Source organism: Anomalospiza imberbis, chromosome 7 (genome assembly GCF_031753505.1).
Source record: "Anomalospiza imberbis isolate Cuckoo-Finch-1a 21T00152 chromosome 7, ASM3175350v1, whole genome shotgun sequence".
Classification (NCBI taxonomy): Eukaryota; Metazoa; Chordata; class Aves; order Passeriformes; family Viduidae; genus Anomalospiza; species Anomalospiza imberbis.
This window is the reverse complement of record NC_089687.1, coordinates 16,007,775-16,034,604: the sequence shown is the minus strand read 5'-3', so window position 1 is coordinate 16,034,604 and position 26,830 is coordinate 16,007,775. Positions and strand designations below refer to the sequence as shown.

At 57.2% G+C, this 26,830-nt stretch overlaps 3 protein-coding genes and 1 long non-coding RNA gene across 6 annotated transcripts; 2 read left to right on the top strand and 2 right to left on the bottom strand.

Moving 5' to 3' along the window:
• Positions 1-121: 121 nt before the first annotated feature.
• Positions 122-5,649, bottom strand: DNAJB2 (DnaJ heat shock protein family (Hsp40) member B2). Of its 3 annotated transcripts, XM_068195601.1 has the most exons (10): positions 5,488-5,648; positions 4,547-4,635; positions 3,328-3,437; positions 2,849-2,902; positions 2,587-2,706; positions 2,325-2,414; positions 2,096-2,201; positions 1,891-1,961; positions 1,442-1,663; positions 122-511 (listed from the first exon to the last, which is right to left on the bottom strand). In XM_068195601.1, exons 2-10 carry the CDS (start codon positions 4,609-4,611, stop codon positions 501-503), a joined length of 849 nt encoding a protein of 282 aa, XP_068051702.1. In that variant the 5' UTR covers positions 4,612-4,635; positions 5,488-5,648; the 3' UTR covers positions 122-500. The 3 variants fall into 3 exon arrangements, with proteins under 3 accessions (XP_068051702.1, XP_068051699.1, XP_068051701.1); XM_068195598.1 differs by lacking the exon at positions 122-511 and having other exon boundaries at positions 518-1,663; positions 5,488-5,649; XM_068195600.1 differs by lacking the exon at positions 122-511 and having other exon boundaries at positions 518-1,663; positions 2,587-2,703; positions 5,488-5,649.
• A 9,015-nt stretch (positions 5,650-14,664) lies between these two features.
• Positions 14,665-19,299, bottom strand: LOC137477037 (uncharacterized). The gene is made up of 3 exons (XR_011000776.1): positions 19,177-19,299; positions 17,325-17,388; positions 14,665-14,985 (listed from the first exon to the last, which is right to left on the bottom strand). It is a non-coding gene; the product is annotated as an uncharacterized lncRNA (long non-coding RNA).
• Positions 16,261-20,247, top strand: LOC137477033 (tubulin alpha-4A chain-like). The gene is made up of 4 exons (XM_068195594.1): positions 16,261-16,394; positions 18,521-18,743; positions 18,877-19,025; positions 19,193-20,247. Exons 1-4 carry the CDS (start codon positions 16,392-16,394, stop codon positions 20,162-20,164), a joined length of 1,347 nt encoding a protein of 448 aa, XP_068051695.1. The 5' UTR covers positions 16,261-16,391; the 3' UTR covers positions 20,165-20,247.
• A 1,719-nt stretch (positions 20,248-21,966) lies between these two features.
• Positions 21,967-26,489, top strand: LOC137477032 (tubulin alpha-5 chain). The gene is made up of 4 exons (XM_068195593.1): positions 21,967-22,116; positions 23,764-23,986; positions 24,532-24,680; positions 24,892-26,489. The coding sequence occupies exons 1-4, from the start codon at positions 22,114-22,116 to the stop codon at positions 25,861-25,863; spliced, it is 1,347 nt and encodes a 448-aa protein (XP_068051694.1). The 5' UTR covers positions 21,967-22,113; the 3' UTR covers positions 25,864-26,489.
• Positions 26,490-26,830: the final 341 nt, after the last annotated feature.

Here is a 26,830-nt window from a genome sequence, read left to right as displayed (position 1 = left end):
AAATGTGACGTTCATCCATCTCTATCCCTGCACTCTGCAACTGCCAGACAAGTACGGCTCACCTGCAGGCAAAGATGAGAACCCTGCATCCCCAGCCCAGAAAGTCCCCACAGGCAGAAGCTACTGCAAACAGGTTTATTGACAGCTGTTAGCAGAAGTGGGGCAGAGAGGGGGGGCTTCAGCGAGGAGGGGGGCTGAGCCCAGCCCTGCTGGCTGAGCCCAGCCATGCTGCCCCTCGCTGCGTACAGCCAGCAGCCTAATCTACAGCAACCCCCATCACCACCCTCTCCACCACCCTGTGGTGCTCAGGGCGTCTCCCCCCAGCCCCACGTATTACTCGGCCACAAGCCCTGCCATGCCCCCCCTCACCGCATCCCACGGAGCCAGAGGGTGCTGGGGAAGGGGGTGGCAGGGGGTGGCCGTGCAGGGAGAAAGCAGAGTCCTGGCTGGGAGAACCTCCGTGGGCGAGTGGGCGTGCGCGGTCCCCGGGCGCAGCAGCCTCAGAACACACCTGGGGAGACAAGCGGAGGGGGGTACACAACAGCACCTGTGAAATCCTCCTCGGCCAAGGGTTGGGGAGAGGCAGGGATGGAGGGAGGAAGGTCCCAGGCAGAGGAGGAAGACAGCCAAGGCAGAACTACGGGCAACGAAGAGGGTAGGAACACTTGTGAACATCACGGAGGGTCACTGCTGCTGTGGGAAGCAAGGAGGGACAGTGCCCGGGAGGGTGTGCAAGGCGTACGGAAGGGAGTGACCAGGCAGAGTCTGCAAGGAGACAGAGGAGGACGGAGTACAGGCAGGAGCAACAGCATCCAGAGGGAAGAGACAAGACACAAGGCACCAGGCAGAGGCTATGTGCACAGCCCTCCTTGCAAGGAGGGGAGCTCAACTCAGCACTCCCTGCAGCCTGGGCAGGGGCAGGCTGCAGCCAGGGAGATACTTGCTGGAGACCCTGCCCGCCTGCAGGGCTGGCAGGGAGAGAGGGGCAGGCAAAGCCAGAGCATGCCTGCCCATGGGCCCCCCACACTTCCAGCAGCCAAGGCAGGGAGCTGCCCCTCTTCCTGGGACCCCATCAAGGGGGCTCCTCTTCAAGCCACTACCTTCAAGTCTGGAAGCCTCCAATGCTGGGATGCCACTAGCCATCCGCTCACCTGAGCAAGGAGGCAGTGCAGAAGAGACCCCCTCCCTTGCTAGGGGAGGCAGGAGCTGAGTTCCAGTCAGCGAGACTCCAGCCCTGCTTTCATCTCCCTGCCCCACGCTCAGAGCAGAGGGCAGTGCCACAGCTTGACTTTGGGAGCAGGTTCGTGCCCCCCTGTAGCAGAACTGCTGGTCCCCAGTGGCTCCTGCTCCAGCCTCCCCCGGGCACCACGGGCTCTGCGGGTGGAGGACGGGCTGCTGTGGCTGCCCCCCGGTGCTGACAGGGAGCCGGGGCTGTGCCCACCTGCTTGGTGGTGCCCTGCAGCTTCCATCTCAGAGAGGCTGTAGGCCATGGCCAGCTGCAAGTCCTCATCCTCATCCTCACTATCCGTGTAGAGGCAGACAGGTGAGGAGCTCGAGGTCTGGTGTGGGGCCGGTGCTGGCGGTGAGGGAGGCCGTGGCCTGGGGAAGGCTTGCTGCTCCCGCCGGCTCAGCTCCAGCCCCAGTGCCATGTCATCAGGAACACCTGTAGGGACACAGGCAGGGACTCGGGGACTCATCCACTCCAGTTCCCGAAAGCTGGCATGAGGCCCTGGCACCTCCAACCCACCCCACCAATCCTTCAGAGCAGAGATCCAAACGAGGGCCATCCAAGGCTCAGTGCAAAACAAAGCCTGGATGCAGCACCACCCAGACACCCCAAAGGGAAAGGGCACAGATCTCAACAACTCAGTCTGCAGTGCCCCTTCTCACCATCGATGTGGATCGACTTCAGCTCCCCATCCTCCTCCACTTCCACCCGCTCCTGCCCGTTCTCAATAATCCTGCAGACAGACAAACAAACAGATGGACGGTCAAGGGCCATGCAGCCAGTGCACCACAGCAGGAAGTTGCAGGGTTGGAGGCCTGCTGATGGAGGAAAGTCTGTGGGAGCAAGGTGGGCTGGCACTGCCCTCACCTCTTGGTGGTGATACGCCTGCCGTTAACAAAGGTTGTGGAGGTGGAAACAGAGCGGAAGCCCAGTCCTGCGTCTGCACCAGAGCTGAAGGATGAGGCAAAAAAATCTAGAGAAGGGAACAACAAGGTTGGTGCCAGGAAAGGTGGCAGGAGGGCAGGGGACAAACTCTGCACAGGGGAACATGGTGCTCTAAGACTCCCCTGCTGGGAGGAATGGCAGCATCTCCTACCTGAGGATCCTGGAAAGGGGGAAAAGAAGTGGCCTCCCCCATGGTGCCGGGGGCCAGGTCCTCGCAGCTCAGAGAAGGGCAGCATGTCATCTGAAAGGCAGCCCCCCCATCAGTATTACCCCATCAGCTTGGTGAACCAGAAGCAGGGCACCGATGCGAGGACCCTCTGCCAGGCCCAGCCGTGAGCTCTATCCCCAAGCTCAGCAGCTGCCCCACAGAGAGAGAGATGTCCAAGACGCAGCCTCCCCTGCCCCACACGCACCAAAGAATTCAGCAAAGGGGTCTCGTCCACCAAAGAACTCCCGGAAGACATCGTGAGCGCTGCGGAAGGTGAAGGTGAATTCAGGGGCCCCAGCACTGGCCCTGGAGCCGCCTGGTCCTGCTGGAGGGAAGACACTCAGTGTTAAATGGAGCCCTGGGTGACATCTCCCCTGAAGGGTAGGGACGCTGGTGGTACTGACCCACATCGGGTCTTCAGACGGGGATGTATCCAGAGGTGCACTAACCCCCACAGCCCCACTCACCTGCTCCCATGAGTCCGTCCTTGCCATAGCGGTCGTAGACATCGCGCTTCTGCTCTGGAAGAAGAAAAGGGGCTGCGGGGAAGCTGGCTGCCAGGTGGGGACAGGAGCACTGACATCTCTCCCAACTAAGGGAGGTGCAGAACAGCAGGGAGCAAGAGGAGGTGGTTGGCACAAGCCCCTGCCACCCCAGCACTGCACCCAAACCAAAGTAAGGCCACTGGGCAAGAATGCAAAAGCTTCAGGCCCACTGGGGAGAGCCCATTGAGGATGGCAACAGCTCAGCATCTCTCCCAAGGGCTCTTTTGGGAGATGTGAGGAAGTAACCAAGCTCCAAAAAATGTGTGGTAAAGCTGTAGGGACCCACTGCCTCCAGGGGACAGCCAGGGATGCAACCTGGGTGAGCCCAGAAGCAGGACATCCCAGTGTGAACAGTTCCAAGGGCAGACACACACACACAAGACATCACTGTGGCCTCTTACTGTCCGACAGCACTTCATACGCCTCGGCGATCTCCTTGAACCTCTGCTCAGCATACTCCTTGTTGTCTGGGTTTTTATCTGGGTGCCATTTCAGCGCAGCCTTCCTGTACCTGCAGAGAGGGGCAGTGATGGGCACACAGCAGCCCTTGGGCTCTTGGGCCAGCAACCCCCAACTGAACATGCACCTCCTAGCCTGTGGGCAGGAGCACCCCAAGCCTGCTTCACCCAGCACCTACAGTCTCAGGCACTGAACAGGAGCTCCTGGACTAGTTCTTCCTTCCAAGAGTATGTGTTTTCATATATAAGTATATATAAACACATATATATAGATATATACGTATTTATGCATACACACACCAACACACACAGACTAAACAAACAAAACAGAAATTACCCCAGAACTGCAGCACTACCACAGCAGAGCAACGTGTGCCCACCTCAGCTGCCCTCATCGATGGCTCTGGACAATGCTCACAGGTTTGTTCTGGAGCCTTCACGGGCTCCACTGTGAGTGCGCATGGACCAGGGGTTGCTAGGGGCCCCCTGGGGCCAGGAGAGCACCAGCTGCCCTCTCCTCCCCACTGCAGCTAGCTAGGGTTAACCCATGCTTCTCAGCTTCTGCCACTCACTCTCAGGAAGCCCCTCACCGGGACCTCTGCCACCTGTTGGCAAGCCGGCAATCTGCTGGCATTCTCAGGTGATGCCTCACCCCAGTGAGAGCAGCAGCAGCTCGGCAGCGCACCAGGCAGGAGTTGCAGAGACTCAGGAGGCTCTGTCAGCTCCTCAGTAGTACCTGAGGCAGAGCAACAACCTGTACACAGGGCCACATCCCTAAAAGGGGACACGCTGCTCTTCACTCTGTGATCTCCAGTCCCCTGACTGATGCCAGCAGAGTCCTTGTGCCCCAAGCATGTGCCATTCCTGCACCCTCTGGCAGAGGGAGAGAGGGGAGCCTCCAAACACCACTGAGACTTGCCTCCAGCCCTAGGCCAACAGCAGGGAAAGAGGAACCAAACCCCACCAAAAGATGCCTTTGTATGGCAGCAAAGCCCAACCCCGCTCTGGCATCCATGCAAAGGAAACAAAGGCTGAATTGTCACCTCTGCAGCTGGGCCCTGTCCCCACAGGCCCCGAAGGAAGCCCCTGCTTCTCTGGCATCAGGTGGGGGTGGCTTGGGGGACTCTGCCCCACAGGCAGAGGCACGCTGCCATACACTTACGCCTTCTTGATGTCCTCAGCGGTGGCGTTGCGGCTCACCCCCAGCGCCTCGTAGTAGTCGACCATGACGTGAGCTGTCCCACGGGGTCACTGCAGTGGGAGAAGGCAAAGTCAGGGGTCCACAAGCACAGCCTGGTAGTGCTGGGTGTGGGACAGCAAGGGCAGGTTTCTTACCCTCTCTAGCGCCCCGGCCACCCCACTGCCTCCCGAGAGCAGCTCAGCTCTCCCATGCCCAGCTCCCAGCACCCTGCCCGCACCTCGGCCACCTTGGGAGCACCTACAGCCCCAGTCGCGGGGACCCTTTGCTGCTGACGCACCGCCGTCCTGCCGGCGTCTCCCCAGCTTGCCCAGGCAGGGGGAAGGGGTCCCCGCTGCCGGCGCCGCTCCCTGCCCGCTTCCCCGGGGCTCAGCGGCGGGGCGGGGGGGCAGCGGGACGGCGCAGCCCGCTAAGGTGCTTAGCGGCTGCAGCGGATTAAGGGCTCAGCGGGGACCCTCCCCGGCCCCGGGCACGCCGGGACACTTCCATCGGCCGACCCGCTCCGGGGGGGGGACAGGAGCAGAGTGCGGCCGCTGCAGCCCCCCGCGACCCCCCGGGGTACCATCCCACCCCCGGTACTCGCCCCCGGCCCGGGAGTCCCAGCTGACGGGAGGGCGGCGCTGGCGCTGGCACCGGCACCACCGCGGCACTGGGACCGCCCCCCGGCCCGGCCGTAAACACGGCGCTCCCGGGGCCACCCGCTGCTGCTGGAAGTTTCCGCACCCCGCCCCGCCGCCACCGGCGGGCGGCCCTGGGCTGCGGCCAGCGGATCTGGGGCACCGGGAGGGGCGGTGGTGGCAGCACGGCAAGGGACGGCACTGGCCCCGCTCCCCCCGTGCGCCACGGTTCGCCTCTCCCCGGTGGCCCCTTGCGCCCCGCTCCCCCCGTCCCGCCCCGGTGCCCACCTGAGCGCCGCCGCAGAGCCCTCCCCGCCCGCCCGGGCCGCCCGCGGCCGGTGTCGCGCGTCCCCCGCGCCCGGGCCACCGCGGGCCTGGAGGCGGCTCCGCTGCGTGACGGGCGGCGGCCGCAGCCAACCGCGGCCCCTGACGTCACGGCCTCGCCGTTCGCCGGGTGACGTCACGGGAGGCGTGTGTGAGCCGGGAGCGCGGCCGCTCCGCCGGTCGGGCCCTTCGCAGCCCCCGCCTCGGCCCCGTCCTGTCCTCACCCCAGTCTCGTCCCCGCGCCTGCTCTTCCGCTCCCAGGGCCGCGCGTGGGCCCCGGGCAGCGGCAGCAAGGTGCGGGCGCGGTGGCACCGGCCTGTCCCGCCGGTGCCGGTGCTGACTGCGCGCCGCGCCGGGGCACGGCTGCGGCCCCCGGCGCCGCGTGCCGCTGGCTTCCCGCCGAGTCAGCTGCCCGGCCGGTCCCGCCGGGAAGGAGGAGCCGGCCGGGGGGGACAGCTGAGGTGACTCAGCGCTTTGTCGGGGCGGGGGACGTGCCGGGGAGCAGCTTGCCAGACTGGCGGGCACAGCTCCCTGCCAGGAGCCCGGGCCGCCTGGCACCACTGTGGCACCACTGTGGCACCGGCAGCCGGGAGCTGCAGGCCACGCCGAGCACCAGGGTGCCCAGGGCCCGGAGAACCGGCACCATGCACCAGGAGCTGCTTTGTTGACTTTTCTCGTTCATGGCCCCTGCCAGGACAGTTGCTGCAGAGGGGCTGTGCTCACCCATTCTCAGGGTCCTGGGCGGTCTCGCTCACCTGCACCTCTGAACGTGTCCTCGCCACGGAGATTTAGGATTTCCTCTTGCAGCCTGGATGGGAGAAGGAGGGAGCTTGTTCTCTCTGCAGGGTCAGAGCTTTTTGGATCCACTGCCACACCTACACCACAGCTGGAAGCTTCCTCGCCTCCCATAAATTCCTAGCTGGGAAGCCTGGCAGAATGAGGAGGCCTGAGTCTGAGACAGGGCATTCCCAGCACTCCTCAGGGACAAATTTCAGGACAGATGTGCCCGAGAAGAGCCTTCCCCAGCCATGAGTCGTGCGCCTGGGGTGGATGAAATGCCAAGGGCGTCATCTCGTGTGCCAAAGGCATTTCTCTCTCCAAGGGATGGGAGACCCATCCCCTGCCATCAGATAGCAACTTGCTTATTTCCTTCAACAACGGCTTGGAGTATCTCCTGCCACTGGGGATTTTTTCCCTGGAGGCCACTGCAGCACTGTCCTCCTGTACCTGTTTGCCCACGAGCAGGGAGGGGTTCCCTGGGGGCTGCCTGTAGCCAGGGTGCCCCCCCCGGCTGCCGGGGCTCTGATCTGGCCCATCTGCCCAGCAATGGGTGCAGAGCCGGCATGGGCACTAGATGGAGCCACAGGCTGCTGCACAGGGATCCCATCCTGCTGCTGGGAGGGCGAGGAGGAGCCACCGGGGTGTACCTGAGGCTTGGCACCTTGCTTTCCTTTCCCTGGGTTTTGCAGCTGGTGTGAGGACAAGGAGGCCCACGAGATAATAGATCTCAGCTCGCCCTGTGCACACCGGTGGGGAGGCCTCTGTGCTGGGATAGGAGAGAGCTCCACATGCTGGCTGTGAATCTGGAGCCGGGGGAACACACTGCTGATGCACGTTCATGGCAAAAGTCTCCCTCGTGCCTTGAGATCAGGATATGGACTGGGGAGGACTGACACCTCCCCAGTATTCTTAGGGGAGGCAGTGGAGAGTTGAGCAGTAGCCCACCACAGCACTGGTAGGAGAGAAGATGTATATCAACCACACTTCATCCCAGACCTGCCACAGTCACTCTTCTACTCAGATCTGGCCGCAGCCAAATAAAAGAAGCCCATCACCCACTGGTGCCTCACACCTTCAGCTGCAACACCCTGCCCTCTTTACCTGCCCTTTCCTCCTAGGTCTGCCTGAAGTCCTGATGCTCACATCAGCTTTGAATCAAGCACAGGCATCTTAAGTGTGTCTCAAGAAGACCCTTATTTCTTAACAAATTTTGGGGATCTCTGTGTTGCAAGCTTGTTTTCAGCTTTCCAGGGTCTCAGAAATGCTCATGAAATACTCTTGAGGCTTTCTGAGGAAAGAGGTCTTAGGTGAGCAAAGCAGGATGCCAACGGACCAAATGTTTTTATCCCAGTTACCCAATCTCTCAGGAAGCCAACAGAATTGCATCATAAACCCATGATATATTATTATGCAAACCACAAATTAAGCGATATATTTTTTTCAGCACTGCACAACATTTCAGCTTTTGATTTCCACATGAAAACACAAGCTCTTTCACAGCCTTAACAAAACTGGCAATTACGTACTGAAAATTTGTATTCATGGCAATTTTTGAGCTAGGAAGTGCTCAGCAAGTCGTGTGCCTGCTGCTCCCCTCATCACATGCAGCTGACTCCCTTCTTCTTCTCCCCATTCCCCAAGGGAAGGTACCCATTCCTTGCAGTGGAGCTGCAGCAGGGAAGGAGCAGGAGCCAAAGCCACTAGGATGGAGTGAGAGGGTTTGAGCAGAGTGAGACAAGTTCCTGGGTGCCATTTCTGTGCCACCTTCCTCTGCCTGCCTGCTTCTAGGACAGATGGTGATGCTGGCCATCCCTTGGCATGACTACAGCACCGGTGTAACCCCCAGGAAAGGGGTCAGTGGGAACTCAAGGGCTTGCTCACCCCTGAAAGGGCTGCATTAGATTGGGGACCCCCAAGTACAGGGGGCTGGTGAAGACATCACTTGAGCAGGACCCCCATTTTTAAAACCCATATTGGTTCTTTTACTCAGAGTCCTGCTGTCTCATCCAAAAAGCCCTGTCCACCATCCCTAACTTCCCTGCACAGCCAATTTCTTCACACCTTCATGTTTTTGATGCTCTGCATGTTCAGAGGCCAGGCTCTCAGCCACCTGCCGATCTCTTTGTCCACTCTGTTCTCATCTCAGCTGGCTGTTTAGAATTGTACCTTCTAGAGACTGAGGACAATCCAGGGAGGCAAAGTCATGCAGCTGCTCTTAGTTTGCATAGCAGAACAGAGAAGTGAGAAACAGCGAAGTCAGGGTGACTTTCGTTCAAGCAGGGCGATGACTTTGAGCCAGATTTAGCAATGTGTCAGACCCAGGCTGTGTGTCCCAGGCTCTGCCTTGCAGGCATGCTTGCGTGTGCTGACAATGGGGATGCTGCCCCAGCCAAAACCCAGGCAAAACTGAGGTGCTTGCAGATTTTAAATCAACAGAGTCAGAGGCTGGCAGAGATGGCAGAAGCCCATGACTAAACAGGTTATCCATGATGAGCAGGCACACGGGCACAGGGAGCAGCTGAGCCTCATGGCAGCAGGGTTTTGCCCGCATCCCTGGCATGTGGTTGGTGACAGGTTGGGCTGGATAACCCTGTGGGGTGCAGGAGCAGAACACCCCAAACTCATCCATGGGGGAGCTGGGAGTTGCCTGGATCAGATCACAGGGGAAGGGAGATGAAAGATAATGAATAGACTGATAACACACACCCCCTCCATATGCTAGGGAACACTCCAGCTGCAGAGGGGAGTGGAAGCTGCAGCTGACACCAGACAGGAAGGGATTCTGTTGTGAAGCAAAATCTGATTTTGCTCATGCACACCAACATGTCCATGCCCACACTCTCCCGAGCTCCACATCCCTCATGTTTATCTGGCTTGGCCAGGATTTTCTGCAGTGCCTGGTTGGACTGGGGTCACAGGCTGTCTGGTCCTCACTGTGCCCTCCAGCTACATGGCCAGCCTTGGCCCATTGTCTTCACCTAGGCATGGCTCAAAGGCAAACAGTGAGCCAAGCAGGGACAAATAAAAAAGGATATGGAGCAAATGCATTTGCATGAGAAGAAAACAAGAAAAAGGAAAACAGAATGCCAGAAAGCAGATTTTTGTTTTCTGTAGCTCTTGGTGCCTGCAGGAGTGCTCACCAGTGCAGGAGTGGAACCTTGGAGAGAGTGCTGTGGATGCAAAGAGAAGACTGCAGTTTGGATGCCATCTGTAAACGTATTACCTGCTAAAATTGACATTTGCTGCTTGTCAGGCCCTCACTGAGAGCATTAGTGGGCCTATCTGAGGGTCTTGCTTGCTGCTGATGGCATTTTTTAACTGAGCTAGGAAAACCGGTGTAATTCCTAAGAACTGAAGAAATCACTCCAGTCATTAAGAAAATAAACTGGTTGACCCAGAAAACTCTAGATTACTGATAATACCAGAAAGAAATAATAGAAGAATTAATTTTTATTCTATCAGCAGAAAACTAAATACTGAAGAATGTATTTGCTACTGATATCCTTGTCTCAGGTAAGGAAGGTATTGCTTTGCAGACTTGTTATCACCTTCAGCACAATTACATGTCCGGCTGATTCAGATCAACACCGCTGGTATGACATCCTCACTTGGAAGCTGGCAGGAGATAATGCTAACTGTATTTGCATAAATCACAGCATTGCTGCAAAGAGGAGTGAAACAATTAGTTTTCTGTGTCCACAGAAGGAAGCTCAGAGCTGCTACCAGTGATCTTTCCAGATCTACTTTTTGTGTTGCTCCTATATTTATTTTATTTGAATATTTATCTTGGTGTGCCAAGCCAGCCTGTTTTGCACCAGAGGCATCAATAGGAAAGGTGTGCTTGTTAGCCAGGAGCTGTACTGCTGAAGGCCTTTGCAGTGAGGATCCCCAGGGCTGATTGCAAGGCCCACCGTGATAAGAAATGTTTACGAAGAAATATTTACTAAGAAAAAATTGGGATAATGCTAGGCTTGGTAGGGTAGTAACTATTGAAGGGGACAATTAAATCTCAGAGATGGTTAAGATTTGTCTGATTAAAAGGCCATATTACAGCAAAATTGCTTGAAGCAATTAATTTGAGAATTTTAGGAAGGGGCAGTTTTGTCACTTATTACTCTGCACATTCTCTTGCCACCTTCACACTTTATCAGCAGCAGTGTGGGATTCATTTCAAGACCCGTGATCAAACCATGGAAGCCAGGGGTGCCTGGCAGGAATCCCTGCACAAACCCAGCAGCTCTTTGCTGATGATTCACTGTTGCAAACCAGCAAATGGGTTCCCCCCGGCTGCCTCGCTGGGCACCACACCCTCTTCACAGCAAGCAAGCCAGTTACATCCCTGCCTTTTTTTCCTGAGCAGACCTGTCATCTCAATAATTGAACAGGATTGTTTGGCAAGTGGGTCTTCCATGTTAATAAGGATGCTGAGGGTGCCCCAACATATGCAGGAGTGCTTAGTGCCCAGCTCTTGCCAGACTCTGCATCCTCCTGCCTGGGAGGTGGTGAAGCTCTCCGGAATGTGTCCAGTGCCAGGCTATTAAGTGGCAGAACAAGAGTCACGCTGTCCAGGCCACACCATCGCAGGGAAGGGTACAGCAGCCCTAGCTGTCCTCAGGGTGCCTGGAGGTGGCTTGTCCTAATGAGGAGGGCCACTTTAAGCATGAAAATTCAGCAGATTTGTGCTCCAAGTCCTTGCAACTGGAAAATTCTGCGAAATAGCTGTTATTTCACATGCACAGCCTCTCATCATATGGCTTAACTCTGCTAGGAGGCTCTCAGATACTAGTTTGAGCCAGGCATCCTCAAGATGCCCATTGAACTCAAGGTGTCAGCCCAGTGACTTGAGGCCACTGGCTCCCAGCAGCCAGGCTCTGCAGGGAGGAGCAGGGAGGACAGCCCTTGTTTCACAATATCACACACTCTGTGCACACAAACAGCTCCAGGCAGGAGCACCCTGGGAGCCATCACCCAGCTGAGTTATTAAACTCATCTTTTATCACATTAACTGTTTCCCTCTGACTTCCAACGATGCTTGGCCAGCTGCCAGATCTTCCTTTCCACTTTTAACAGCTCTACAGCAATCCCCAAGACTCCAGGCTAGTTTCTCCAGGCCCTGCTCTGCCCTTGGCTTGCCCTGGGGCCAACAAGCTGTTTGCATTTTTATACAACTCACTTCTACATGTAAAACAAAACACCTTGCAGACATCTCTCCAGCCATGGCATGCTCAAGTGATCTCCAAAGGCCAGGGCACAGCAGGGCCACCATCAAGAAGCTTCTGTGACAGGAATTATTTCCTTTCCCAGTGGGTGCGGGACTGGCCCACCTGGCCGTGGTTTACGTACCTCAGAGGAGGGGGTGCATCTGCAGAGCTGCCCCATTGAATCTGACATGTCCCCTCTGCTGCCCAGGGGCTTGGCTGCTGTCCCACAGGCAATGCTTGAGCTCCTGGGAGCAGGGGAAGTGGTGTCTGCTTCTTGCCCCATCACTGCCAGCTCACAGGCTTGTCTTTGGCATTGCGACAGAGCTGGCCACAGCTTTGTTGCAGTTCTGAGAACTTGTAAGACAGGAAGGCCTAAAGGGCTGGGCATGAAGACATCACCATGCCTACACTTCTGTCTGGTGTATGGAGAGCCCCTTCAGCCTTCTGGGGTAACCCATATCCCTCCAGGAGCTCCTACCATCACACAACCTTGCAGAATTCACCACACTTCCATTTCCAGGTATTCCTGCACTGCTTGTGCCATCACCAGCTCTGAGAGCTAATGAAGAAGAGGAAAAGCACCACTGGCACCTCCACAGAAGCCCATCATCACTGCACACTGGTATTCCCTGAGAACATGGGCCACCTCAGCAGGCTCAGTCCCTCTGTCACCCGCCTGGAGGCAGATTGTTCACACCAGGCATGCTCAGACCTCTGACATGAAGTTACTGCAATTAGACAGGTGAGGTTTTATTTTGCTCCCGTGGGTGTGTAGCTGCCTTTCCCAGGACATGAAGAAAGGCAGGTGACACCGGCAGCCATGGCAGCTGGCTCTGAGCCAGGAGGGCTGCTCACCCAGGGCCTGCTGTGCCTGAGAAAGAGTTCGTTCCAACTTGTCCGACAGCCCCTTTTAGCCTCGCAGGTTGGGGCTTGGCTTGTGGGACCGCCTTGTGTCCTGGGGAGTGCCTCTCCTCTCTTGCCACTGCCCTGTGATTCAGGGCTTAGGACTGTAGTGAGATCTGGAATTAGCTTTATTGTTTCTGCACTGAGGCACACGCTCTGGGCAATGCAGCAGGCGTTGCACAATTGACTTCATTATATCTGAACCAGCAATTATGCTGCTGTTGCTCAGCTGCAGCAGAGAAAACTTCTGTCAGATCACTACTGCGCCCTACATCCCAGAAGGTCTCTAGAAGTAAATGCCACGTGTGGGTTGCTGAAGATGTTCAATGAGGCCGTTATTGAGTCTCTGCTTGGTTTTCTGATTCTCCCCATTCTTTCCTTACATCTAGCCTTCCAGTCACCCTTCTTTCTTATCTCTGGATCAGCTCTACCTTCTCCAGATGAAGGATGAGGTACTCAGAGGGCCCTTTCTGACCTAGGCAAGGCATGCATATCTTAAGGAGTGGCAAAAGGAGCATTTTCTGCCCATCTCCATGTTGTGCTAGAACTTTTCAGGGTGGCAAAGTATGTCCCAAATGCTGCCATAGTAGAACCTCAGCAGCACTCGGACATATGATGCTGGGCCATCAGCAGGAGCCAGCTGTGCTTTAGGGACCCTGCACAATGCTCAGTGGGATATTGCTGAAGCAGTTAGCACCACAAGGGCCTTGCTTGAACTCAAATCTGCAACGTGCAGTCGAGCTCTGTGCTTTCAACAGACTTATTAGTTTCACCAGCCAGCCTTGTCCAGCCTGTGCCACTGCTGGAGAGCAAACTGCACAGGGCACTGATGGGCTGGAGGTATATCCTGGCTTCTCCACCTCCCCACCTGCTAAGAGGATTAAGGGCAGAGCAAGGACAGAGTGAGGGGTAAGCAGGGCAAGCACAGATACAACCTCTTTGGGAAGCTCCCGGCTGAGATTAGAGACACAGACAGGAGCCTTGCTCCTGAAGCACCTCTTACCATCTAGTTTTTGCTTAAAAGTGGAGAGTTTTTACACACAATGGGCTTCCTTGCCAAACCCACAGCACAGCTCTGCTCTCTTCTACCTTCCCAAGAAGGCCATGTCCCCAAACTGCCCCATGACACTGCTCTGCCTGGAGCAGGCAGGGTGAAATTGAGGTCTGAAAACTAGGAACAATAGTTGGGGCTTTCCTCAGCAAAGAGGGCAGGGAACTGGGGTGTGGATGGGAGGTACCAAGCTGGGCTCTCAACTCATCTCCTGCCCAGTTTCAGCTCTGGGTGCTTTAGGTGTGGCAGTCTTTAGCATACCTCTGGAAGACAGCTACAGAGAGAGAGAGGCTTTGTTTGGGTAACTGCATGTTTTGCTCACAGGTGTTCCTGTACCAGCAGGTACCTGCCAAGAGCTGGCTGGTTTCTGACAGTGGCAAGTAGGGGCTTCCCCTGCAGTGGGCAGGACTTTGCCCCTCAGGTATTTTCAATATTTTTCCGATCCTTCAGTAAAGAAATGATTGTATTCTGACTCTATAGCCTAGAATTTTCCTTGCTTGCTATTTGCATCTCTCTGGTTGCTGATGCAGAGTCTAACTATGTTCTGAGCATCAATGAAAATGTTTCCTGGGCAATTCTTGTAATCTTGTGACTTCTGATGTTGTCTGAAAAAATTGCAGGGCCTTCTTAGATGAGTGGGTAACATCTCTGTGAGAGAGGGGTCGCCTCAGGACAAACCCAGCCAGAGTGAGCTCAGCCTCCACTGTGTGCTTTCAGGCTGCTGCTACCAGCATCTGGCAGGCTGCTGAGCAGTTAGGCACTGACAAGATGCAGCTGATTGGTGTTCCCTGGGTTTAGCCAGATGTTCTTAAGCATTTCAAAAAAGCTTAGACATCTGTTTGGGCATTTCAGATCAGAGGCACATGGGGATGCGCAGCTCCGAATGACTCATGGCTCTCTTGTCAGTCATTCCCACTCTAATTGTCCAACAAACAGCATCTGAGTGGGTATTTTCACTGTGAACAGACATTTGCAGCAATGATGAATCAGGGACATTTCACTCTCAACCCTCCACCACCATGGTACGTAAACTGATCCATGATTTTGCACGCCTAGGCAGCACCAGATCGTTATGCGAATCTTCAGAATCTGGGTGAACTGTACAGCCTGAAATGCTGCTGGCTGCCTTGCTCGGCTTCCAACCATGCTGCAAGGCATTCATGCTATAAATGCCCCAGAATTAATCGGCACCGTGGAATTGAGGGTTCTAGGACACACCCAGTGAGAAGTGACTCCCTGACATCCACTACACGTTACAATTAATACCTTGGTGAAGATTTTCACAGGGAAGATGATACCGTCACTCCTTTTCACTCCAATTAACTTCTGGGGCTCAAATTTTGATGCCTCAGTGCTACCAATTACTCTCTCACTCTCATGGACTGTCTGCATCAGCATGGTCTGTGTTATCTAGTGATCTCTGAGGTCACTCAAAGGACATTTACACCACAGGGAGACATTTCCAGAGTTATCCAGTCACCACAGAATCCTGTGCAGGTTCAGCAGCACTTACTAGCTGGGGCATCTCTGTGGGGGAAAAAAAAAAAAAAACAACAAAAAAAAACACCAACAAACCAACCAAACAAAAACAAACAAACAAAAAAACCACAAAACACACACAAAAAAAAAAAAAAACCAACAAAAAACCCCTAAAAAAACCAAAAAACCAACTCAATATTTTCCCATCAACTTGATTAAACCCACTATATTCCTCTGGCTCAGCCATTTCTGCAGGTCTCAAAAATATGTTGCTTAGACACCAGCACAGGCTTTGCAGCAGTACTCTTGCTTTCAGTCACTTTACACATGCTCATCAGTGAAGGTGACACTTTCCAGGTGACTCAGGCACAAAGAAAGGCTATTGTGGGTGGATAATTTAGGTCCAGCTTTCAACTTTCAGATCAAGCAGAGAAATGACAGCACTTTTCAGTGAAAACTCATTAAGTCAGAGCGCTGAGGCAGATGCAGGGCTGGTTCTGCACCACAGTGGATGCTTTGAGTATTTTGGAGGGGGTAGGACACATCATTCGTTGTAGTAAGGCCAGACATCAGTGAAGTCACTGTAGACTCCAATAAAACCCCTCCAAGGTGCTCCAAGCTCTCCCTGCACCCTCACTATTCATTTCATAAAGCTTTGTGAAATCAGATCAAACCAGTGAAGGTAATGCAGAGCCAGGATGGAGAAGCAGCCCTTTGGCAGGCAGGGCTTTCAACACAGCCCCGGAGCACAACTGTCCCTGAGGGCCTTGACACAAAGGACAGGATTGAGTTTTCCTGATTTTTTTTTTTTCAGTGATCTCCAAAGAGGAAAGTTTGGGTTCATCTCTGGAGGGTTTCCTCCGCCAATGTTTCCTCCAGAAATTCTCCCAGTTGTTTTTCAAGAAGCCTTGGGTGGCTGCCAGAGACCTGGCTCACTCTTTTCTCAGGGATCATATCAGCACCTAAGCCCACCAGGAGGGAAGACGTGGGCCAAGTTCTTTACTGGCTTTCTTGCTTCAAGCCCCGAAGTCTCTCCTGGTTAGTGCCTGGATGGTGCCTTTCACCAGCAGGACACCAAGCTGGAAGGTGCCACCTCTGTTCCCCTGCAGAACCCCTCTGCCAAGGCTGGCAAGCATAGCAGGAACAACATTTATGCCCCACTGCCCTTTCCTCGAGGGGACCCCCCGGTCTCCCGTGCCCCAGTCAGGGGATGCTGCTCCCTGAATGCCCCACCAGTGCATCCCGCCAGGCAGCATAGCCCCATCGATGCAAATATATGCAAATATGCGCAATGCACGCAAATCTACGAAAGCGCTCGGGGCTGTCTCGGGCGGGGCGGCCCGCCCCGGAGCGCCGGTGCCGCCCCCGGTATAAGGCGGCGGCGGCGCGGGCGTCCCGGAGTGCGGAGCTGCGGCAGTCCGGGGACAGGCAGGTTGTGCGGCAGCGGCGGCATCATGGTGAGTGCCAGCCCCGGCTGCTCTCTCCCTCCGGTCCCGCGAGTGCACCCTGGAGCGAGCTGGGGTCTCCGTGGCTTCCCGGGAGGGCTCTACCGGGAGCCCAGAAATGCGGACAGCTGGCGACGGGATTGCCGGCTATGCTCGCCATGCCTTTGCCTAGCTTCAGCCTCTTCCTGAGCTGCTCCTTCCCCGGCTCTCAGCAGCCTCCCTTCTTTGAGCATCCCCTTGCACCCGTGGCAGGGAGGCCACCAGCGAGCCCCGCCGGCGGCGGAGACCGGCGCTCGGGCGGACACGTCACGTCTCATCCCTCTCCCACTTTTAATAGTGTCGGTTCCTGCCCGTGTCCCGCGGTACCATCCCCGGCTGCTGGGAGTTCGCCCCGTCTGCCAGCCCCCCACGCTGCCGACCCACAGCTGAGCTCCGGCAGTAAGCTGTGGCTTCCTTCACCCACTGCCCTGCTCCAAGGATGTGCATCACAGTGGCTGGGCTTCCAGGCTGCCCTGCCGCCGTGGTCCTGCGGCGATCTCTGGTTCATGAGCTCTCCAGCTGCCCTGGAGAGCATCCCAGCCCCAAGGTTTCCCGGGCACCCTGCCTGCTGTCCCGCAGAGCCATGCTCCCATCCCTTCCTGTGCCAGACTTTGCCGTGAAGAAGGCAGAGTCTACTCTGTTGGCTGTTGACCAACACTGCTGCGTACTGCTACTGCTGGGCTCTGCCCAGCCTATTGTCAGTGATGGGTCCCACAGAGCCAGTCCTGGCTGCTGCTTGTTAGGATGAAGTGCAGTGAGCAGCATAACCCTCTGCCACCCCCACGCTGATTCACAAGGTCCTTTGCCAGGGAGGAGTCCTCTCGCATCTCCTCTTCCTTGAGGTGCTTGCATCTGTGCCAAGTGTTTTCTATGCCCTTCTGTAGAGGATCTTGGAAGACTTACCTCAGGTCTTAAGTCCTCAGGTCTTACCCTTGGCTCCTTGTGTTACACAATGTTTATGGACCTGCTGGGAGGGATAGGTGGGATATTGCTTTGCTCTTCTTGCACCTCAGCTTTGGGAAGGGTGAGGAGATGGGCTTCTGCCTCTCACCATGGGTATCAAGGGCTTATTTTTTTGCCATCCTCCACTGTCACTGCTGCCTCTGAGAGGCAGCACTGAAAGCACTTTAGATGCAGAGAGCCAGGACATGCTGCATCCTGTGCAACTTTGTGCGACAGCAGTCATTGCCCTGGTCCTGAGTGCAAAATGGCTGGTTCCACCGGCTTCCTGCCGGCTGACTCATAGTGGGGCACCATAGCTCTGGAAACCCAGTTTGATTTGGATGCTCCTCTGAGTCAGTTGTGCCTGATGACACATCCAAATCCTTAGCAACAGCAGGTCTAAGGCACTGAATACTTTCATTCTTACCAAAAGAACTGCAGGCTCTGTGGTGCCTCATCTGAAGGGAGTGAGGTTGTAGAGCCCACCTTCACCTGGCTTCTCCTGGGGGGCTTGAGACTACCCTTGAAGCTGTGAGCTAAGAGACCCTCCCCCCTCAGCTTTTCCGTTGACTTAAAAAGTTCCGTTGACTTTAAAAGTGCAGCTAATGCTTCCTTCTCCTCTAGAGCTAATTTAGGGAAGCTGAGCCTCAGAACATGGCAACCATTCATGTTTGTAAATCCCCTCACTTGCTGGGTACCTATCCTCAGTGCCCTCAGCTCCCAGTGTCCTGGGAGTGCTCTGCCATCTCAGACTCCAGCTCTATTGTTGGAATTGCAACAGGGACAGTGCCAGATGCTGCTGGGCCTCAGCCCTTAAGCCATATGGATATTTGGGCAATGCAGAAGATGCTCCCTGGATGCTATCCAGGGCTGTGGGTGGGGCCAGTCCAGGGGATGGATGGCCTGATATCCTGGGCTGCTACAAATGGGTCTCCATCTCCTTGGGCCCTGAGGTGGTCAGTGCAGTGATGAGAGGCAGAGCACTAGATTTGGGAGAAAGCAGAAAACTGAAATGGACACAGGGTACCCAGGCACGAGGGCAGTGTGGCTTGCCCAAGCTGGCTAGGGCCAGAGCTGCCCTTCCAGGGCTGTGCACTTGCTGCAGTGATTGCATTTCTGGTCTCTGCTGGGATCTGACCCTGCCTCCCCCTCCCCAGCGTGAGTGCATCTCCGTCCACGTCGGCCAGGCCGGCGTCCAGATGGGCAACACCTGCTGGGAGCTGTACTGCCTGGAGCACGGCATCCAGCCCGATGGGCAGATGCCCAGCGACAAAACCATCGGTGGAGGGGATGACTCCTTCACCACCTTCTTCTGTGAGACTGGGGCTGGGAAGCACGTCCCACGGGCCATCTTCGTGGACCTGGAGCCCACAGTGATTGGTGAGTGCTCCCTAATTGGGCAGTGATAGTGGCCATTATTTTGGGGAACAACCCATTGCAGGAGGCTCCCAAGAGTGCTCCCCTACCTTTCCCCAGATCCAGTCAGCTAATCTATTTTGCCACTCTCTCCTAGATGAGGTTCGGGGAGGAGTCTATCGCCAGCTCTTCCACCCCGAACAGATGATCACTGGCAAGGAGGATGCTGCCAACAACTACGCCCGTGGGCACTACACCATCGGCAAAGAGATCATTGATCAAGTGCTGGACAGGATCCGTAAGCTGGTAAGTGACTGCAGAGAGGGGATGTGTCTCCCTGGACTGGGGTTCAGCATCATTCAGGAGGGGGAAACAGCACCTTGGGAGGAATCAGCAGTGACCCAGACAAGAGTCTGAACCTTCCCTGCAGCCAAGTCAGTGCTTGAGGGAACCTTACTTTTCTCTCTCCACAGGCTGACCAGTGCACAGGCCTCCAGGGATTCCTGGTGTTTCGTAGTTTCGGAGGTGGCACTGGCTCTGGATTCACCTCCTTGTTGATGGAGCGACTCTCTGTTGATTATGGCAAGAAGTCCAAGCTGGAATTCTCCATCTACCCGGCACCACAAGTCTCCACCGCTGTGGTAGAGCCCTACAACTCCATTCTCACCACCCACAGTACATTGGAGCACTCAGACTGTGCTTTCATGGTGGACAACGAGGCCATCTATGACATCTGCCGCCGGAACCTGGACATTGAGCGCCCAACCTACACCAACTTGAACAGACTCATCAGTCAGGTTGTCTCATCCATCACGGCATCATTGCGGTTTGATGGAGCCCTGAATGTGGATCTGACCGAGTTCCAGACCAACCTGGTGCCCTACCCTCGCATTCACTTCCCCCTGGCCACCTATGCCCCTGTGGTTTCTGCTGAGAGAGCTTATCATGAGCAGCTGTCAGTAGCCGAAATCACCAACTCCTGCTTTGAGCCGGCGAACCAGATGGTGAAGTGTGACCCTCGCCATGGCAAGTACATGGCCTGCTGCCTGCTGTACCGTGGGGACGTGGTGCCCAAGGACGTCAACGCCGCCATCGCCACCATCAAGACCAAACGCAGCATCCAGTTTGTTGACTGGTGCCCCACGGGCTTCAAGGTGGGCATCAACTACCAGCCACCCACGGTGGTGCCGGGGGGGGACCTGGCCAAGGTGCAGCGCGCCGTCTGCATGCTGAGCAACACCACGGCCATCGCTGAGGCCTGGGCTCGCCTGGACCACAAGTTTGACCTGATGTACGCCAAGCGTGCCTTTGTGCACTGGTACGTGGGTGAGGGCATGGAGGAAGGGGAGTTCTCCGAGGCACGGGAAGACATGGCCGCTCTGGAGAAGGATTATGAGGAAGTGGGCCTGGACTCCTATGAGGATGAAGATGAGGGTGAGGAGTAGAGAAGCTACAGGCCTGAAAAGGACCATGCTTCCTACCCGTGTTACCTGCAGAAACCCTTTGCAATAAACCATTTCAGAGCCTCCGTGTGTCCCAGTATCCCCCCAGCTGTATCGGTTTCATGCCAGGTCAGGTGTGTGGTGAGTGCTTCATCCCTGCTACTGGTGCTGCTATGCTTCCTCCCAGTGCTCTCCTCTGGCTCCGCCTCCACCTCTCCCCTTAGGTAAGAGCCCCATACCAGTGGGATAGGTCCAGGACACATGGCAGGCTCTAGGAAGGTGCCGGAGCATGTCCACCAAAAGGATCTGCAGGAGTGCTGCTGATGTGGTAGCAGAAGTACCAAGCTTAGGCATGGGGTCCTTTGTCTTCGAGTACCTCTGCCCTCAGCCTGCCCTGCTCTGCCATTGCTCTGCCTTCACCCTAGGGCATGTGGCCCCACTCTACCGGGCCTGGATAATCTTCTTCATTGTTCCCATTCTGAGTCCTCTCATCGCCCTTCCTGGTGGTAAGGAGTCCCAGCATCAGCTCCTGGCTCCAGCTGCAAACTGGAGATTTCTGTTACCCATTATCCAGTGTGCTGTTTCCAGAGATTAATTTTCCCCGCTTACCACTAATGCTCCAGCTATATTGACCCACAGGGGCTGTCCTCCCCTGCCCTCCTCCCAGCATGCAGCCGTGTCAGCTGGAGGGGAGAGTGGGGGCCAGCCCTGGCTGCTGGAGCGCAGCCAGGCACTCATCCCTCTGCGCAGGGCTGCTGGCACTGCTCTGCTTGCCTGTGACTGGAGTGGTAGGCTCATACTGAGTGGTGCCTGCTGCTGCTATGCCAGGGCAGGAGTCACTGCCCCTCACATCAAGTGCTGCTCTGATCCCCTCCTTATGTCTTGTCTGATTATGGGGAAAGGAGGGAATCTGCTCCTTCAGAGTAATTGCTGACATCTCCCTGTGTCTTCATAGACGTGGCTGCCACCAGAAGGATGTAGGAGTTGGAATTGTGTCCTATAGCTTTTTCTAAAAGTTATCCTGCACCTCTGTCCTGGACAAGGGTCCCAGTAGTGTCTCCTGGCACGCTGCTGAGCAGCAGAGGCCCATCCATACCCATGGCCAGGGAAGGGTAGCTGTGTGACCCCAGGTACTGACATTAAAGACAGAGCCCTCTCCCTGCTCAGGCAGCATTCAAGGCTGAAGGTCCAGGCATCCTCAGCAGCAGGATCAGCCCTAGCCTTGGCAGGGGTGGCTGCACTGGCCAGGGCTCAAACAGAGCTGCTGCTCTGAATGTAGTCACAAGTTATTAACAGCAAGCAGGCTGCAATGACCCTTTTTTGGCAGCCCAGATTTGTCATGCAGATCTGCAGCCTCACAGGGTAGTGCAGTATTGCCTGTCTGTCCCCACCGGGAGAGAAGGGCAATCCTTGGCTGGAGCTTCCCAGAGCATCGATGCTGAAGAGAGGTTTGGGGTACAAAGTGGGCTCCAGAATCTGATACGTGTCTCTATCACGTTTCTCCTCCTTTCTCCTGTTCTAGAGGCCCAGGTAGACTCGGGGTCTCCCCACACCCCTGGGGGAGCTGGTAGCAGAACAGGGACTGTTCTACCTGCTCTGTCTCCGGTGCTGGTGGCTCAGCACTGCCTGTCACCCCTGAGAGCTGGTCCCCAGGCCTCCTGCCCACAGCCTGGACCGATGCCCCCACCTTCCGCCCGGCAGAGAAGGAGGAGCAGCTTCGGGCCCCCCACCTCGGGGTTCCTCCGCAGCCGGGAGGACCCCTCCAGGCTCCCGCGGCCCCCGAAAGGGGTACTCCCTCCCCGCATGCAAGTCTACCCAAATAAGGGGGCGTGGCGGCACCGAGCCCCTCCCCCCTATAACAGAGCGCTGCGGCGGGGATTGCAGCAGCCGCAGCTCCGCGCCGAGCCCCGCCGCACAGAGCCGCCGGGACAGCCCGCACCACCCGCAGCAACATGGTGAGTGCGGGCCGGGAGGCGGGCACGGCGGCGGGGAGGGCGCCCGGCAGCCCCCCGGCAGTCGCCCCGCAGTACCGTGCCCGGTGCAGCCGTCGCGACGCGCCCCCTCCTTCCCGCCGTGACCTTGGGCAGCCCTAGCGGCCCCTGCCCGGGCCAGCCGCGCTCCCATCGCCCTGTGCCCCCACTCTCGCCACCGGCGCTGGGGCGCCTGCCCCCCCTCCCCGCCGCCGCCGGCGCAGCGCGGGGGGGGCGCTGGGGATGGAGGGGGTGACCTCTCCGCTGGAGAGCGGTGGCCGCGGATGGACGGGGACAGCTGCCGAGGGTGGAGGCGCCCGCCGGGCACCGGGGGCCGGAGCTGGGCGTTCGGCGGGGCTCTCCCCGCGGCAGCGGGCGCCCCGGCGGGGTTGGCGACCGGAAACGGGTGTGGGGATCCCGTCCCTTCAGCGTCGTCCCGCGGGCGTCCGACAGCGGCGGAGCGGGCTGGGGACGCTCTCCGAAGCGGGCAGTGGCCGCTGCCCTCGCCCGGGGCCGGAGCCGTCTATATTTAGCGGCTCAGGAGTGGGCCGGGGCCGTGCCAGAAGGCGCAGCGCAGCGGTCTGCCCGCCGCAGCGCTGGCCGGGCCCTGCCGGGGAACCTGCCTCCAGCTGCCCTCCCTTCCTCTCTGTGGCTGGGGCTGCTCTTGGCCCTCCCGCAGGAAGAAGGAGCCCTTGTCCTACCCGGGCGCTGGACCGGGGCACGGACTCCATCGCGGCTAAGGACACTGTGCTATCGGGGAATGCAGGAGTGAATTGCTGCAGGACCTCGAGGCTGAGTCGGGGTGTCCTGCTCAGGGAGGCAGGGATGCCGGGAGCAGTGAAACTGGGATGCTAGGAGTAGCAGAGGCGGGATGCCAGGGACAGCAGAGAAGGGATGCTGGAGTAGCGGAACAGGCCTGCACCTCCTGAATGGAGTGCATGAGACACATCTCCAGCTCACAGCCTGCTCCTCAGCACTTCTGCCAACACGGGTTTTGCAGCACAGGGCTGGGACTGTGTAGCCCAGGGAATCTATGTTGCCTCACAATCTGCTGGTCTTCATTGGCAGCCCTTACCTGGCTGTCACCTACCACCCTTGCGTCCTCAAGACCACTGACTCCACAATACTGCTTATCTGGCTCTGGAGCAGCAGGCAGAGGGGTTTGCCCATGCTGATTGCCCCTCATGGGTTAAATGTGTGTACCTGTCAGCTCAGCTCCTCACTGGACTGCTGTTGCATGGGGAAGGGGCTGAGGCTGCCAGGGACCCTGGCAGAGTAGGTGGGCCAGGCTCTGCTCCCCTTACTGCTGGAGTACAGACCCAGCCAGAGTCCATTGAGCTGGTGGCCCCCAGTGAGGGCAGGGCAAGAGGGATGCCAAAAGCTGGTTCTTGATCCGGAATGGAGCCTGTGCGTGGCTCCCAGCTATGGGGAGTCCCCCTGGGTGATGCAGGAGGTCACCCAAAGGAAAATGTGCTCTCTGGGACCACTGACCAGAGTGGGTCCAGTGTGGGTGATTGTGTGGCTGGCACCAGCTGGCAGGCAGCTGGCACTCAACTGGCACCAGCTAGAGCCCTCCCTGGAGCAGGCAGGACAGAGCTGTGCCAGGATCTGACCCTGCCTCCCCCTCCCCAGCGTGAGTGCATCTCCGTCCACGTCGGCCAGGCCGGCGTCCAGATGGGCAACACCTGCTGGGAGCTGTACTGCCTGGAGCACGGCATCCAGCCCGATGGGCAGATGCCCAGCGACAAAACCATCGGCGGAGGGGATGACTCCTTCACCACCTTCTTCTGTGAGACTGGGGCTGGGAAGCATGTCCCACGGGCCATCTTCGTGGACCTGGAGCCCACAGTGATTGGTGAGTGCTCCCTAATTGGGCAGTGATAGTGGCCATTATTTTGGGAAACAACCCATTGCAGGACGCTCCCTGGAGTTCATACAGCCTAAGGTGCTCCCAGGGGTCGGTAGCAGGCAGCTGGTGCTCGTGGTCTTCTGACAATATCCTGCACTGGGTTCAACCCCGAGGGCCCTTTTTTTCCCCCAGGAGAAGCCACAAACATGAGCACCTACTTTTGTTCTTGAAGTGTCCTAGAGTCAGCAGTGCTTGTACCACATGTGCACAGAGAGAAACCAGCCCAACCGGCATGGCAGCTCCTGCTGCGCTGTAGGCAGGCAGCTCCTGAAGGGTGAGAGAAGCTGAGCTGCACAGAGAGGTGGCAGCCACCTCCTCATGCCAGAGAAACCTGATGCTGGTGTTGGCTTTGCTGACGTGTGGGTCCTTGGCCATGCCACGGGCAGGCGGAGCCAAGGTGAGGGATGGCTGCTAGCACCCACGTGTCTGCTTGGCGGCCGGCTCAAACCAACAGCCTCCCCTGGGCTCAATCTGCCCCTGTTCTCTCCTAGATGAGGTTCGGGGAGGAGTCTATCGCCAGCTCTTTCACCCCGAGCAGCTGATTACTGGCAAGGAGGATGCCGCCAACAACTATGCTCGTGGGCACTACACCATCGGCAAAGAGATCATTGATCAAGTGCTGGACAGGATCCGTAAGCTGGTAAGTGACTGCAGAGAGGGGATGTGTCTCCCTGGACTGGGGTCCAGCGTTCTGCTGGGGCTCAGAACACAGTGCAAGCTGTGCTGCGCCCTGGGTGGGATTTGCAGCTGACCAGGGCAGGAATACACCAGGTCCTGAAGGGACTTGTGGACAGCCAGACTGTCACAAAGACATGTATCTCAGAGCAATCTCTCCTCGTCTCTCTCCACAGGCTGACCAATGCACAGGCCTCCAGGGATTCCTGGTGTTTCACAGTTTTGGAGGTGGCACTGGCTCTGGATTCACCTCCCTGTTGATGGAGCGACTCTCTGTTGATTATGGCAAGAAGTCCAAGCTGGAATTCTCCATCTACCCGGCACCACAAGTCTCCACCGCTGTGGTAGAGCCCTACAACTCCATTCTCACCACCCACACTACACTGGAGCACTCAGACTGTGCTTTCATGGTGGACAACGAGGCCATCTATGACATCTGCCGCCGGAACCTGGACATTGAGCGCCCAACCTACACCAACTTGAACAGACTCATCAGTCAGATTGTTTCATCCATCACGGCATCATTGCGGTTTGATGGAGCCCTGAATGTGGATCTGACCGAGTTCCAGACCAACCTGGTGCCCTACCCTCGCATTCACTTCCCCCTGGCCACCTATGCCCCTGTCATTTCCGCAGAGAAGGCTTATCATGAGCAGCTGTCAGTAGCCGAAATCACCAACTCCTGCTTTGAGCCGGCGAACCAGATGGTGAAGTGTGACCCTCGCCATGGCAAGTACATGGCCTGCTGCCTGCTGTACCGTGGGGACGTGGTGCCCAAGGACGTCAACGCCGCCATCGCCACCATCAAGACCAAACGCAGCATCCAGTTTGTTGACTGGTGCCCCACGGGCTTCAAGGTGGGCATCAACTACCAGCCGCCCACGGTGGTGCCGGGGGGGGACCTGGCCAAGGTGCAGCGCGCCGTCTGCATGCTGAGCAACACCACGGCCATCGCTGAGGCCTGGGCTCGCCTGGACCACAAGTTTGACCTGATGTACGCCAAGCGTGCCTTTGTGCACTGGTACGTGGGTGAGGGCATGGAGGAAGGGGAGTTCTCCGAGGCACGGGAAGACATGGCCGCTCTGGAGAAGGATTATGAGGAAGTGGGCCTGGACTCCTATGAGGATGAAGAAGAGGGTGAGGAGTAGAGAAGCCTCAGCCAAAAAAGACCATGCTCCTTCCCTGTGTTACCTGCAGAAACCCTTTGCAATAAACCATTTCAGAGCCTCCGTGTGTCCCAGTATCCCCCCAGCTGTATCGGTTTCTTGCCAGGTCAGGTGTGTGGTGAGTGCTTCAGCCCTGCTACTGGTGCTGCTATGCTTCCTCCCAGAGCTGTGCTCCAGCTCCAGCTTGCTACTTGTGCAGGTAAGAGCCCTGGGGTCTAGTCCCTGGTGCCGTGACACACATCCCACCCCACTCGTTGCTCCAGCCAGGGGTGGGTACTGCTTCCTCATGTGATATATGGCCCCGTGTTGTATCCTGGAGCTCAGGAGAGCAGATTTAGTCTGAGCAAGAAAAGAGTGGCAGCTTTTGGGTCTTCTCCTCATGTGCAGCCCAAGTGTAGGTGGGCTCGCCTGGGAAGATAGTGGTTGAAGCAGTGGGAATAATCTGGCAGCCCTGCCCCTGTGGTCACCATGCAGGGCAAGGAATATGCCCGTCTCTCTGGTACAGTGGGTGCACCCTGCAATGGCACCCAGCATGGCACGAACCCCCGCGGCTGCTGTTCTGCTGTGTGCAGTGAGAGGATTAAAGGAGGGGAATGCTCCCTGTGAAACTGCTTGTCTGCATCTCGTTTTTTACCCCCTCTCCGTGGGGAGCCCACCTGCTGGAGCCCCAGTGAGCCCCTCCAGCCAAGGCTCCCCCCTGGGCTGGGTGTGTCTTCAGTGGTGGTTGTGCGGTCCCCATGCTCTGCATATCCCCACCAGAGTAGAGCTGCTGCTCCTGCCTCCCAAGGTCTGGCAGCTTCCCAGTCTGGGCATCTACCTCCCTCTCCATGGATAGCAGAGAAGTTCTGCCTGTGCCCCTGCCACTGCCTGCCTGCCTGTGCTGATCCCTGTCCCGCAGTGCCCAGCTCCGGAGGCTCTGAACAGCGGGGTCTGGCTCCAGCTCTACAGT

What these genes read in the sequence shown, in the direction of transcription:
- DNAJB2 (XM_068195598.1), bottom strand. Translation starts at nt 4,611, where the DNA reads ATGGTCGACTACTACGAGGCGCTGGGGGTGAGCCGCAACGCCACCGCT. An exon ending in GCTGAGGACATCAAGAAGGC is followed by an intron (nt 3,438 to 4,546) that starts GTAAGTGTATGG and finishes CCCTCTCTGCAG; the next exon opens with GTACAGGAAGGCTGCGCTGA. An exon ending in GGACGGACTCATGGGAGCAG is followed by an intron (nt 2,707 to 2,848) that starts GTGAGTGGGGCT and finishes TCTTCCCTCCAG; the next exon opens with CAGGACCAGGCGGCTCCAGG.
- LOC137477033 (XM_068195594.1), top strand. An exon ending in CCTGGAGCCCACAGTGATTG is followed by an intron (nt 18,744 to 18,876) that starts GTGAGTGCTCCC and finishes ACTCTCTCCTAG; the next exon opens with ATGAGGTTCGGGGAGGAGTC. An exon ending in TGGACAGGATCCGTAAGCTG is followed by an intron (nt 19,026 to 19,192) that starts GTAAGTGACTGC and finishes CTCTCTCCACAG; the next exon opens with GCTGACCAGTGCACAGGCCT.
- LOC137477032 (XM_068195593.1), top strand. An exon ending in CCTGGAGCCCACAGTGATTG is followed by an intron (nt 23,987 to 24,531) that starts GTGAGTGCTCCC and finishes GTTCTCTCCTAG; the next exon opens with ATGAGGTTCGGGGAGGAGTC. An exon ending in TGGACAGGATCCGTAAGCTG is followed by an intron (nt 24,681 to 24,891) that starts GTAAGTGACTGC and finishes CTCTCTCCACAG; the next exon opens with GCTGACCAATGCACAGGCCT.